The sequence below is a fragment of the Otolemur garnettii genome, unplaced genomic scaffold, assembly GCF_000181295.1.
Source record: "Otolemur garnettii isolate 467f Iridium unplaced genomic scaffold, OtoGar3 scaffold00019, whole genome shotgun sequence".
NCBI classification, from domain to species: Eukaryota; Metazoa; Chordata; class Mammalia; order Primates; family Galagidae; genus Otolemur; species Otolemur garnettii.
The window spans coordinates 11,850,297-11,864,099 of NW_003852414.1; the positions used below are offsets into that span (position 1 = coordinate 11,850,297).

The following is a 13,803-nucleotide window of genomic DNA, read 5'->3' on the forward strand; positions in this document are numbered from 1 at the left end:
GTTTTACGAGGAAGAATTATACTTTCCCTGTTGCATGAGGTAATTCTGTGGGGTGAGCCTGAAGTGGCATTCGTCTTCATTAATGTGACTTGTGTTACAAAGACACATCTAATGTGTAACTTACCACCTCGGCTGTGGTCTGTCAGCTCTGCCTTCACACAAAACCAAAAAAAGCCCTCTCTCTTTTCTTATGCATACAAAGTGAGTTACGGAATTGAGGCAGATGTCTTAATCTTTAACACCCCTGCCCACGCACACCCCCCCATCCCTAACACACAGTTACACAGAAACGCCCAGGGTGTCTGCTCAGAGATTTTCTGTTCCTCCTGTTTTTGTTGTGTTGGTAGGTCTGGTTTCGACCTTTTCTTCTAGGGATGCTCCCAATTTTGTATTTTGAGCAGCGTTTATCTTCCCACTACCCTCTAAGTTGCATTAAACTGCAGAACTTTGCATTTCATTCACTGTGAAACTTCACTGTGTTTATGGTTCTAACAGGAGAAGAGAAAACCCTTACAGTTTGAGTCAGTGACACCAGACTTTTAACATTAATGTGCTATCTTCAGAGTTTTGTGGGTTTAATACTTACATTATTTTAAAATTACTATTGACAGATTTAGAGGTTAGTCTCTAGCAGACCTATCCTGAATTTTTGTAAAGGTCGTTGCATTTTCATTTCCTGAAGACTCTCTGACTCAGCATAAAAGTGAAATTAGATCAGTTTCCCACCCCAGAATCTTAACTATCTGTGCATAATACATATTCATACTGCCTTATTTCCTACCTACTTTCATATCTTTCTCCTATATGGGATTACAAACTCCTTTAGGGTGGAAATTTCGACTAGTGTCGTTATTTGCCTCTCCATACATGACAGTAATTTAGTAACTGCCTATTGAATCCAGTTTCTGGATTTCTGAGCTTTGCTGTGCCTGCTTTGTCAAGATAATAATTTTGGCAGTAGGTAGATCTAATTCAAGTTGCAAAACCGTTCCAATTTTCTCTTTTCAAAGTTAAGCAACATTAGTAGCTAATGCTACTGATTTAGAAATGCATGATGTATATAGACACGTGTGTGGAGAGATGTGACTGTCTCCATACATGTGCATACTTTATAAGTGACAGGGGAAAGTACACAGATCACACATCTGAAATGGTTTGGTAGACATGGTCCAAGCTCCAGAGCTATCTTTTGTTGCTCTGAATAAAGAGGGGAGCGGAGCCCCACAGGGACAAAGGAGGATGTGTCATTTCCTTGGATTATTTTTTTTTTTTCATTTCGTTCACATTTAGGGAAAAGAGATTCACTGATGTAGAAAGAAAGGCATTACATTGGATCCCTTTCATGGTAGGCTCAAGAGGGTGGGGTTCACTTGGTTTTGAGCTCTCCCAGAATGCAAGTTGCATGCAGTTAAATAGAATAACCCACACTGTTTTGGAATGATATGGCTGTATTATCCTATATGCTGCAGCACAAACAAAAGTTTTTTCTGCTCATAACCCACCCTTTGATAGTCTCTGGTTTCTCTGTGCTGGTTGGCATCAGTGCAGTTACTTCCCAGCTCACCCTCTCTCTTATTTGTAAAAGGTAGAACTTCTGTCTTAATACATTTCCTTGGATTTCATCCATATGAGAAGAGAATTACCTTCTGGGTAGAGTGGAGGATAGGAAGGTTTAGAAGGGCAAATGGCTAACCTCTAGTCACATGTTCTCCTTGACCCAGAAAGTCAATATGATCATGGAGGAGGCTTTTCTAAGACAAGATGACACGTTATTTGTAATGTGAGCCCTCCAAGGCTACCCAAAAGTGTGGGAGGGATTTGGGTTGAACTGGGAAGAAAATTGAAGGTTCCTCACAAATTGTTCTAAGAATACAAATTCTATACTTAGAAAACTAATTGTAAAAAAATGAATCTAAGAAAGTAGTCCAGTTCATTCCTATGAAAAACATGATGGGTGTTACAAAAAGCTTTCTGACATGGAGTTTGACCTCCATTCCTCCTGGGAATTCTTCCAAAAGGTCTTAGCTCGATGGTGCCCCCTTGTGGTGCTCAGGTTGCCTCCCACTTTATTGCCTTGGGTAAGACACCCCACTCCACACCAGGCAGTGGACAGGGCAGACTTCAGTGTCAAGGGTTGGAAGGGGTATGTGTTTTTTAGATGTTGCTCAAGCTTCTTTCTTTTCCTTTCATTTGTTTTAGGCCAAAGAACTACCAACATTGAAGGATAACGATTTCATTAATAAGGGCCAAAAGATTTATATTGATGATAACAACAAAAAAGTGTTCCTGGAAAAACTGAAAAAGGATGTTGAGGTAAGAACAGTGTAAAGGACAACTCTATTGTATAAGTGACAATAGGGTTTCGGGAGCTTTTTAAACCTTCTATTTAAACCTGCAACCAAAGCAAATACACATATAGTAGAACCTCTATGAGTTGTCTGCGCCTGCAGCTAAAACCGGGCAACATACAAAGACATAAGGAATTTCCATTGACGTTCCATTGAGCTCATGTGGTATATGTCCAGTCTATGAAAATTACATCAACTTAAGGAGGTGGTCACTGTAGGAAGGTGGTCACAGTGCAAAGATTTTTATATCATTAAACAACAAATTTAAATGATTAGAGCCAAAGAAGGAATATCATACATTTGATTACATTCCCCACAAAGGCAGAAGCAGTATTATAATTTCCTTTTTGATCTTCTCATAGCTCCTTATATTGCAAGACAGATCTCTTTATATTGCAAGACAGATTAAATTCTTAATTTTTAAATCAAATTTTTAAAATAAGGTCTTTCACATTATTTTAACCATCATGCTTGGATTAGGACTTAAATATTAGTTATTTGTGAAAGGTACAGTTGTCTACTTTAAACAAAAGTAGATACGATTGTTTGCTTTTATCATGTAACTTTTTTTTTCCTTTAAGGAGCCTTTAGTTTTCCTTAGTTATCTGTTATTATTAAAATGTTAAGCATTTCCCCCTTTGGAATCACTTTGACCTAACTGATAATTAAGTACCCTAGGTAAACATCCTCTCTTTTGTATTTTTATTGATTAATCACCAAATTTTTGATACTGAGAATATTATTGTAGGAATTATAGTAAGTAGCCCTTAGGGTTATCTGTCACCTGCCAAAAATTGTTTATTCTGTTGGCTGTATCTCATTATGCTATTTAGACTCAAATAGTGTAACTCAAGCAATTTAAATTTACAATTGAATTACAGAAGGATCCTCTTAGCCCTTTGTTGTCTCTAATAATGCCGTCGATTAGAGGATTCGATAATCTAATCCCATACACTTAGCTGTTTTGTTGTTATGGAAGCAAGGCATAAAGCATTCTTTCATTTAAAAATACTCAATAGCTGATAACAGTGTCCTTAGTTTTGAAATTCATGCAGAAGCATCATTAAATTTTTAAGCAGGTAATTGTGATGAAGTGGCTTGACATCTGATCTTGACAATGAGCCTAGAATTTAGTTTGCTTTTTTCATCAGTTGCATGCTTTTTAACTAACTGGCCTGTTAGAGTTTGGCTGCATTTTTTTCACTATTAAGCATTATCGAGCATTATTATTAAGCATTATTTTTCCCTACTAAGCATGATTTTTCCTTAATGCTTTAAGTAGATTGATCAGAGTTTCTTACAGCTCAGTCTACTCTCTGTAGCTTTGAACCCTCATGTTCTCTTTTGTGTTTCTATACCCCATGGTGTTCAGTTCTCTCCCACCTCCCTAGACTCTCTTAAAACAGGGCTGGATGACAGGACTGTTAGTACAGGGTTCAACAAGACTTTGCTGTAGGGTTTTCTCCAGCAGCCACAGCACTGGAATTCTCTGCCAGCTCAGCTGGAGTAGGCAGTCCCCCACTAATACGTCCCTGACCGTGTCCACCCTGAAGCTCAGCCACCGCCATGATTCTAGGGGAGGATAAGTGGTCTCTGACCACTGGGAAGGAAGTCTGGTTGAGGGAGGTAGAAATGGAAAGTTGGTTCTTGTGATTACACAATGGTGTAGTCTGGGGAAAGGCCTCCTCGGGGAGAAGCATCTGCTTCCCCTGCCTCTGGGGCCCAGAACACTGAATCGAAGCATGGTGGTGAGTGGGATCTCCGCACTGTATTTCTTTTTTATCTGAGCTCAAAACGGGAAAGTTTTGGCTGGCCCCTGGGAATTCATGGTGGGAAGGCAACAGAATGGGAGCTTGGGAAGGGATGATGGCAGGCAGGACGGGGGCTGGTGAAAGTTGGAAGGTCTCAGGAAACAGCTGGAGAGCAGAACACACAAGCAGGCATGTGCCCAGAGGGCCTCTCCTGGTCTGCAAAGACATGTGGCTTCACTTTCAGCTCCAAGGCAGGGCTGCTTCCCGGCAGGCAGGAGGAAGAAATGGCTCTGCAGGTCTTGGCATGTTGATTTCATTTCATTTTTTAGCCAAAACTTCAAGATCTATAATTTCATCCACTTGCCCCTTATGTAAGCAAGTTCACTCCCTAAATTCTATCAGAGTAGTCCGGAGGCCAGTCATCTGCTCTGTGTCATGAGCAGGGGTGGTGCTGAGTTCTCCAAGAGTCAGGGCCATGCACCTCCATGGACCTGAGCCCAGGGTCAGGGCAGGACAAGCTCCTGTGCAGAGCCAGCCAGCTAGAGGATCAGGCAGCCGTGGCTCTGGGCAGCAGATGGGCTGCCACGTTTGCCCTCAGTAATACCATCCATATTCCAATGGCTCAGTCAGAACATTGTGCCAAAAGGCCCATATCTTGGTGCATCTACTTAGAAAATAAAAAAATCATGATCAGAAAAGTAAAAGAAAAAAGGCACAGTAGTCATGCACACAGAGCTAGATCTGGCCGTACATTATATTATAGGCATGGCTGGAGGAGAAGAGGGAGGACAGGACCCCTGGGTATACAGAGCACCTTGTAGAAAGCAAAGCTCCTTCAGTGTCTTGCAACCCCTACTCTATCAGGAGGAAATTGGGTCAGGAAAGGACTGCCCTACTGACCAGGGTTCCCACAATGCCTCTGCTGGGCAGTGGGGACCTTTGGGCCTTCACTTACTTGTGACAGCACAATAATAGAAGAGTGTACTGAATTGCAAAGTGCTTCCCCAGACTATTCTGAAAGGTTCTACTGGAAGCTAGTTGGGAGGTCCCCAGTTTTTCTCACTAGCCAGTCTGAATTGTTGGGAGAAACTTGCTCTTCCCTCCCTTACTTGCCAGCTCCACTCCCTGCTCTTGAGTGTAATGCAACCTCCCTGTGATAGATGGACTTTGGGTGGACCTCTCCAGCATCCATCCTGCCAGCCCAGGAAAATAACACAAGCTCTGAGCCAGCCTAGTGTGAGGCTGCATTTGCAGCCAGAGAAATGGCCTGGGCATGCATCTGGCCCAGCCAGGGACCTCCCAGCCCTCCCAGCTGTGTGCTGTCCTGAGCTTGCCTTGTAAATCTCAGCTTTGGTGTTTAAGGCGTGACTGACCCTGTCGCCTTCCTCCCATCCTAGTTTCTTGCCCAGCTAAAGCTCATGGACTACAGCCTGCTGGTGGGAATTCATGACGTGGAGCGAGCCGAACAGGAGGAAGTGGAGTGTGAAGAGAATGAGGGGGAGGAAGAAGGGGAGAGCGATGGCACCCACCCGGTGGGAACCCCTCCAGACAGCCCCGGGAACACACTGAACAGCTCACCACCCTTGGCTCCAGGGGAATTCGATCCTAACATCGATGTCTACGGGATTAAGTGCCATGAACGTAAGCTTACTGTGGACTCCTAGCACAGGGAGTGGTTCGATTTTTGCGTTGTTCTTTTCACTCCAGTGCCAAGTGGGCTGCCCTGTAAGACTCACTCTCCGAAGACCAAATAAATGTATTTGGGGATAAGAATATGTAAAAGGTAACTGATCTCCAGGGCTGAAATGTAATGTGATCAGGTCTTTGAATTTGGTGATATTCAAGGAATAGAGTGAAACTACAAATACTTTATACGTGCAATGCCCATATATACACACTTACATAAATATAATGTACATAAGTGGGTTTTTTTAAAGCATAATCTTTTCCTCATTAGCATTTGTGATTTACTGTGACCCCCCAGGCAGCTGTCTCTTAAGGCGGGCATGTCTTTGCCCTTCACCTCTTTTCCTCTCAGACATTTGCATCTGTGTCTGCCTCTCTGCCTTCTAACCCCACAGAAGGGTCTGGCCTTCTTTAAAGTCTGATCAGTCTTAATCCTCACTAGCCAGATATCCAATATTTCAGATATTTGCATCCGGAATATTACATTCTACTGTAGCTCCCTAGCTATGAAAAACCCAAAATATTTTAGTGATATAATAAAAGCAACCTCTTTTGAGTAATGAGGTGTTGATTAATATTTTAAAAAAAAAATCTTTGGCACATTAACCAAGGAGTTTGAGTTGTGTTTTGTTATATTTCTATTTTGATCACTAAAATTATGTCTTCAACACAGGAAATTAGATATAGTCAAATGTATTTTTCTTATTGTTCCTAAATGAAACAGCATCATGTTTTTGGAAATGTAGAGAAAATATGTATTGGAGATGATGTATGCCATTATCCAGTTCTAATTCTATATCCAGTGGGAATTATGAACAGTACATTAAATAGTTGATAAGGATTAAGGAGTATAATTAGTTCTACTTGTTTTATATTTAAAAGAGCATTTTTCTTTATACTAAAGCAATATAAAGTCATTAAAGAAATTTCAGATTAACCAAAAATAAAAAAATACTCGGTCCTACCCTAAGACCTCCTCTGTTAATATCCTAAGCCATAATGTTTTTGTTTTGGTTTGCTTTGCTTTTTAAATTAGAGGCAAGCTGGCTATTTGGTGGGGTTTCGTAGGGGTTGTGTGGGGTTTATTTCCATCCCAGTCCCACTGATTCCCTCTCGCTCCAGCCTCCCTTCTCCTTCCCTTGGCAGCTCTTGCTGTCCCCAGGGTTGGTATTTGACCGTGATAGCTCCTGATAGCTCCTCTCATCTCTCGACAGACTCTCCGAGGAAGGAAGTGTACTTCATGGCCATTATTGACATCCTTACTCATTATGATGCAAAAAAGAAAGCTGCCCATGCTGCAAAAACTGTTAAACATGGCGTGAGTATCTCCTTTGTCTCCTGCTCTGACTCTGGGGTCCTGGATGTTGTCTGTGCAGGGACCACTCCTTTCTATTGCCTGGCTCCTTTCTACTGAGCTGTTAAAGCCCTTTAGTGATGCTTGTTCCCTGTAGGGGGCAAGTTCTTAGTGTAAGACTCAGAGCCAGCAAATGCTAACTGCTTATCTCTGCTCTTACTGAGACCCCCTGCAGCTTCTGGAGAGTCACTGGTGCATCTCTTTTCACACACTGGGGATTCTTCTTTTTTAAGGGATAGGATCTCACACTGTCACCAAGGCTAGAGTGCAATGGCGTGATGGAAGCTTACTGTACCTTTTAACTCCTGGGCTCAAGGGGGCCTCCCACCTCAGCCTCTAAAGTAGCTGAAACCATAGGCATGTGCCACCACAGCCAGCTAATTTTTCTATTATGTGTAGAGATAGGGTCTCCCTGTGTTGCCCAGGCTGGTCTTCGGCTCCTGGCCTCAACTGATGCTCCCATCTCAGTTCCCTAAGATCCTGGGATCACAGGCATGAGCTACAGTGCCTGGCCATACACTGGGGATATTAATAGCCATGTGCATCACTAGATTATTATACAAGTTCTCTTTTGTTTGAAAAAATATTCCAGAGATAAAAGTGCTGAAGATAGTTAAGTGTTTTAATATGAACTATTCAGAACTGAAGCACAGTTCTCTGCTTAAGATACTTCCAAAATAAACTGAATTATAGGCTTTTTCTTGGAATCGTTTTTTCCTACTATAGAAGTCTTTGAGTGAAAAATCAAAGTTTCAGAATATTAATTCCTCACCTTTACTGTGCTTGCCCAGAATTATGACTCTTCTAGGTATATGTTAACTTGTTGAATCTCCATCACAAACCTGTGAGGGAGATACCAGGGCACTCCCTCTTGTCAGTCAAAGCAGCTGAGGACAGTCGGGAGTGACTTCTCAAACTGCCCAGCTAGGAGGGTGCAGAGAAGGGATTCCCCCTCCCCAGGACCCAGCCCTCTCCAGTGAGCCCCTACCCGTGACGGACTCCACAATTCACTTAGTATTTGCTGCTTGCATTGGGGATTAGCTTTCCAGGTGTATTAGAAAACCATAAAGAGCCCATCGCACAGAGATGGGTTTGCGGACCCTAGGAGAGATGCCTTCCATAGATGCTATAGTGCTGACCAAGATATACTAAAACCAACAAACTCACAAATGCTTTTTCTCTTTTTTAAAATGAAACCCAGCCTAAAAGCATATTCCCTCTGCCATAGAAGTATTTCAGGCACACTGTCCACAGCTCTGGTGTTCCTTCTGTGTGCAGAGCACAGACAAGGACCTGACCCAGCTGGCTGAGTGCATTGGTACAGCAGTTAGCACTCACCAGACGGCACCTTCTGACCACCACTTTTAAACCGTGTCTGTGCCAGATGCACTGTCCTCTTTTCCTGATTCTGAGGCCAGTTCAGGAGGTTGAGGGAACAGTCTTCAAAAGCCCCGTGGCAATTCTGAGGCTCACCTCTGCTTGAAAACCGTGAGTGTATTGCAGAGTCAGAACCCAGTGCAATCCCTGTTTCACTTTTCCCACTTGTATGTCCTGAAGCGAACACTCCTGGGGCAAAGTGCCTTCATCTGATTCAGGGCTCCTAATGACTTGTGTGATGGGATTTTATGGGGGGATATATGAGATGACTAGGCCAAATGCTGGGCAGATGTTTTGCAAAGGTTTATCCTGGTATCAGACAGAGATGAAATTGAAGGGAACCTTCAGCAGGGCGCCACACTAGTAAGTGGCTAGTTCAGCTCCATAACAGACCCACTAAAACTGTGGGCCATTTGCTAGAACAAGGCATTATTTGTGGCAAAGGAATGTTTTGTTGTGGTGCTGTCCAGGACCTTTCACTGCCTTCAAGACCTGGACTCCTCTGTGGAGACCCCAACAGCCCAGGCTAGGGCATTACAAGTTACCCTGTGAACACAGATATCTAAAAATAGCACCTGGTAACAGTAAAACTCAGGTCTGGCCTCCTGCACCTCAGACAACTGGCCAGTGACTCTCTTTAGTGTGCTGGCCGGCGCTGTGCCTCTGATGATGGAAATTTCCCTGCTGGACTTCTGCAAGGGGGCGGGCTTGGCTCTGAGGGGGGAATAATGGCCCTCCTGTGCCTGCTGCAGAGAGAAACAGCCCCTGTCCCCGAGGGGGAGATGCAGCCAGCAGTGCTGTGTCCCACCTGGGTACAGTGCAAAGAAGCCTAGTGCTGCTATTGTGACCCCTTGTTTTTGAGCACTGAGCTCCTTAAACTAAGGGGATGCTAAAGAATTAACGATCCTTAATTCATTGATAAAGGTTTTCCTTTTGTCAAATGTTGGCATTTATGTCATTCAAGTTATCTCCAGTCTGCCTTGAAAATAAAAGTATTTGTCCCTGGGCTTCTAAATGATTCCACTGTTTGATAGGAACATCCTAAACATGGCTAAGTTGATTTTTCTTCTAAAGTTGCCACAGTCGCTGTGTTTGAGATAATAGCATTTGGTGCTTTTTACCTCATATGCATAAAACCTTGATTACTCAGCCACATAGCTAAGGTATTTCGAGTGAGGTTTGAAAAGGCTGCATAGATTTGAAAATGGCTCATTTTATATTCAGCCACAATTGGAAGTAGTTGTAGCTATTGAGTCGTAACCTGGGGGAATCATCAATATTCCCTTCCTTTATAAACAGGCTGGCGCAGAGATCTCAACCGTGAACCCAGAACAGTATTCAAAGCGCTTTTTGGACTTTATTGGCCACATCTTGACGTAACCTCCTGCGTAACCTTGGACGGACATGAGCATGGGACGGACAGAGGTGGCTTCAGTGTAGGAAAAAAATGAAAACCAAACTCAGTAAAGCACTCATCTTGCAGGAAGCAAACCTCCTTGTTTACATCTGCGGCCAAGATGACTGATTTGGGGGCTCCTCGCTTTACAGCTGCCCGATCCTTCCCAGCATCGTTCTAGCTATTTGACTTGAGTGTGTGCGAGTGCGCATGGGCGCACACGCGTGTGCATTTTAAAGTCATTAAAACCGATCAGCTTCGGTCAGAATGTGTTACAACGAAAACCCTCTGATTCCAGCTGTGGGCCAATGAATGAAATGAATGAACACATGAATGCACATATGTGGGGGGAGGGGAAGAAATGCATGTCGGAGCAACCATGTGGGCATCACATGATGAACTGTGGATCGGTTTAAGTTGGAAAGATTTGAGACAGTATTCATAATAATAATGCAGATAATAATAATGATGATAATAATGATGATTAAAGGGAAGAAACATAACTACAAATGTTACACTTCTACCCGTCACGCAGACACTCCTTTATAGTTGTAACCCGAGCCCCCAGCACTGGATGGAAGGAACGCTGGCATCTCTACATGTACTGGTTCAGGGTTCTGTCCTTTAACAGTGTCCCCTCCTCCACCAAGAAGCTGATGTCCCAGTGACTCTGTCTATACATTTTCACCTCAGTACATATGTCCAGGAAAACTGCTTACTTCTCTTTTCTTGCCTGGAACCTCTACATCATTACACCCTTAAGTTGCAGTATAGGAATTAATGCTACAAAAAAAAACAAAGCTTACCTGAAAAGTGCATAGTTTGGGGCAATGGTATCTACATTTCTCACTGTTGGAACATGAGCAAAGTGTTCAAACTCAATTCCTGTTACAGAATGCAGATCTGAATTATGTTTATGTCTGACCATCACTCACAGTGGGATTTTGTTACAAATTATCCCTTTAACTGAAACCCTCAGTTTGACTGTTTACATTATTAGGAAAACAGGGATATTTTTGAATCTAAAAATTTAATGTACAGCCTGTGATCTTTGAAGTTTACATGTAAAGTCATTTTACAGTATAGGTGAAATAATGTTTATCATAGTTTGAGATGTATCCTGCAGTCATGTTTTTGAATGAATGTTCTAGAGCACCTGGTGGACAGTCTTATACAATAGAAAGGAAAAGGATTGCTCTGTTTCCTCCAGATGGACGTTTATCAACTAATGATTTTCTTAAAGAGACTTCACCCAAATCTGGTTATGTAAGTTCATTGCCCTAAACTGTGCTGATTGTTTTTAATCAAGTTATAGATTTCCAACCTAGATCATGCATCTACCAACTTGCCCACGTTTTCCGAAAGGCGTCAGGCTAAAATATTAGACTTGCTTAGAACAGGTTGTCCACTGATATGCTGTGTTAAAGCTGTGCCTTTGAAATTCTTTAAGATGTGACATGATTTTTGTAAGCAGTTTCAGAAAAGGAAAAAAATCCACTGTTTAATTATTACTTACAGCTCAACAAATCCCCCCCACTCACCCCACCCCCGCCATGCTGCCTTTTCCAGAAACTTCACTTCAGGACTGTCCAGACTGCAGTTGTGCCCAGTGTATATGGACTGATTCGCAGAACCTTTGGGAGCCAGCAGCAACGTCATCCCTACTACTATCTTCTGACTTTACATAGATTTGTTATCCTCAACAGATGATGTTAACACCACTGTAACATAATTGTACAAATTTGTATTTTATGTATTTAAATTGATGGATACTGTGATTTGGTTCCCACCCCACCGCCTCACCATTAATATGGGCATCAAATCAGTTTTAGTGTCCTGAAGTTCTCTGGTTTCTTTAACCCAAGGCTACACACGTTAAGACCCTGATGTCAGGATAAGGTACACATACATCATTTGAGTAACCGTTTCCTTTGTGGCCAATCTGTATATGCTTTAGAAGTTTACAAAATGCTTTTATTTTTGTCTGTAACAGTCTCTGTCATCTGTTTCTGTTGATAAACTATTCGGACAGAATGAGGAAGTTTGCCTTGTATCTCCTAGTGCTAACAAGACACTCGTCATGAGCCGGGCTTTCCAAAATAAAGCACTTTGACTCACGAAGTGAATTGTTGGTTCCTGTTTCGATTGTGTTGCTCTACCTTGTTGCAAACAAATTTTAAGTACAGTACTTGGTACTGAGAATGTCTTAGCTAATCCTTGCAAAAGTAAAATTGAATCTTTAGTTGATAAAGCCTTGCCTTCAAGCTGAAGTATTTTATTCAGCAAATAATGGAAACTTTCATAACAAAATTGACTTACTGCAAGTTGAACAAGCAGAGGGGAAAAAATTCATTCTCTTCAACGAATACCCTCTAAAGTCACATCATTTTATTTTTAGTTCTCTATGTGTCAGCATCTTTTGAAATTTCACTGGGAATTTGATGAATGGAAGGCTTTTTTACGGCATTCCACTTGGTTCCTGGCTAACATACATAAGCGTAACACTTGTTTTGAAAACTTGTATTTGTTCTAATGTAATTGATATATTAGGGGCTCCTCTAAGTATAATGCACAACTCACACTGCCTGCAGCTTGGTCCACAGGAACATTAGGTGAACGCAGGAAGTTACACCAAGGTGAACTAAGCTGCAGAGGGACACAAAACGCCCACATTGCACTCACCCACCAGCCCCTCAGCTCACTGTGCTTGTGATGACTCACACTCCATTATCTTGAGTTGGAACTTTCCACCTGACATCAGATCAGCTTCCTCTACTTAATAACCACTCAAGATCTGCCACCCTTCTGACGCCTGCAACCACAGGCATGCCTCAGATCTTTTGCAAGGTAACTTGTCATATTTGCTGTGGTATTTGTCTATTTCCAAATCATGTAGCATGTTTAAAACTATGCTACTATTTTTACTGGGTTCCCTTTTCTTTTTAATGTGTAACTGATGGATGTTTGGGGTGTTGTGTCCTGGTCCCATTTTTCCCATAAGCTCTGTGATTTCTGCTGTGCAATTTTGCCCGGAGCAGTGATTTCAGGAACATATGTGTTGCATTATGTAGAATTGACTGTGGTTGGCAGAAAACTATTTCAATTTTGGTTTTTTGGTGGGTGGTTTGAATATGGACATTCATGTTCCCTTCATTTTGGTTATTTAATTTTCTGGAATGAATTCACGGTAGGCTCAGAAAGTTAGCTATGAAGTTGGCATAAAGCTTCAGTCCTTAATGCAACACTTTTGGAAACTGGTTAGGAGTTAAAGGCAAGAGATTAGGAATTATCTGCAATAAGTGGTTATATATAGTGTATAAACGTGTGTAAGAAGCCAAGAGGTGCAACATAGAATTTATACTCTTTGGAACTCTTGACCTCAACACCCTGAAGGCCCTCAGCACCACTGCACTCAGCCTTTCTAGGAATTTTTAATTAGTACAAAATCAGTGATCATGCTAACTACTGTACATGTACATCTAGCTCTCAAAATAACTGGCCATTTCCTTCCTCTATCCTCATCTTTATTAACATTATATTCAGCCTCAATCACATAATGTGAATATTGCTATATTAAAACCGTAAAAATCATTCTCCCTTAATGGACAGAAACTCTTAATTCCCATGCTGAGCAGTCACCTACACGGCCTTGCTGACCCTCTGGCCAGCCTGCCTTTGCTCTCTTATTCTCAGCTGCTATCTTTAAAAAGTCAGTATATCTAAGAGGTACTCATAGTAAAGTGACCCAGAGGACCAGTGACGTTCCCAGGAAAATTAGAGTTGATAACCTAGTGATTGCTGAAAGTTCTTTCATAAAATCTTGAATAAAGTGAGTACCTTTTTATCTAAACCAAAATCTTCAGAAGGTTGTTTTGTGATTGAAAATCCTGC

At 42.0% G+C, this 13,803-nt stretch overlaps 1 protein-coding gene across 1 annotated transcript in view; it reads left to right on the forward strand.

Moving 5' to 3' along the window:
* Window positions 1-12,038, forward strand: part of PIP4K2A (phosphatidylinositol-5-phosphate 4-kinase type 2 alpha) — a 164,527-nt gene extending 152,489 nt beyond the window's left edge. The window contains exons 7-10 of the mRNA XM_003786760.2: window positions 2,200-2,313; window positions 5,497-5,740; window positions 7,000-7,103; window positions 9,816-12,038. Of these exons, the coding sequence (XP_003786808.1) occupies window positions 2,200-2,313; window positions 5,497-5,740; window positions 7,000-7,103; window positions 9,816-9,896 (543 nt within the window). The 3' untranslated portion in view covers window positions 9,897-12,038. The remainder of the gene's footprint in view (window positions 1-2,199; window positions 2,314-5,496; window positions 5,741-6,999; window positions 7,104-9,815) is intronic.
* The last annotated feature ends 1,765 nt before the right edge of the window (window positions 12,039-13,803 follow it).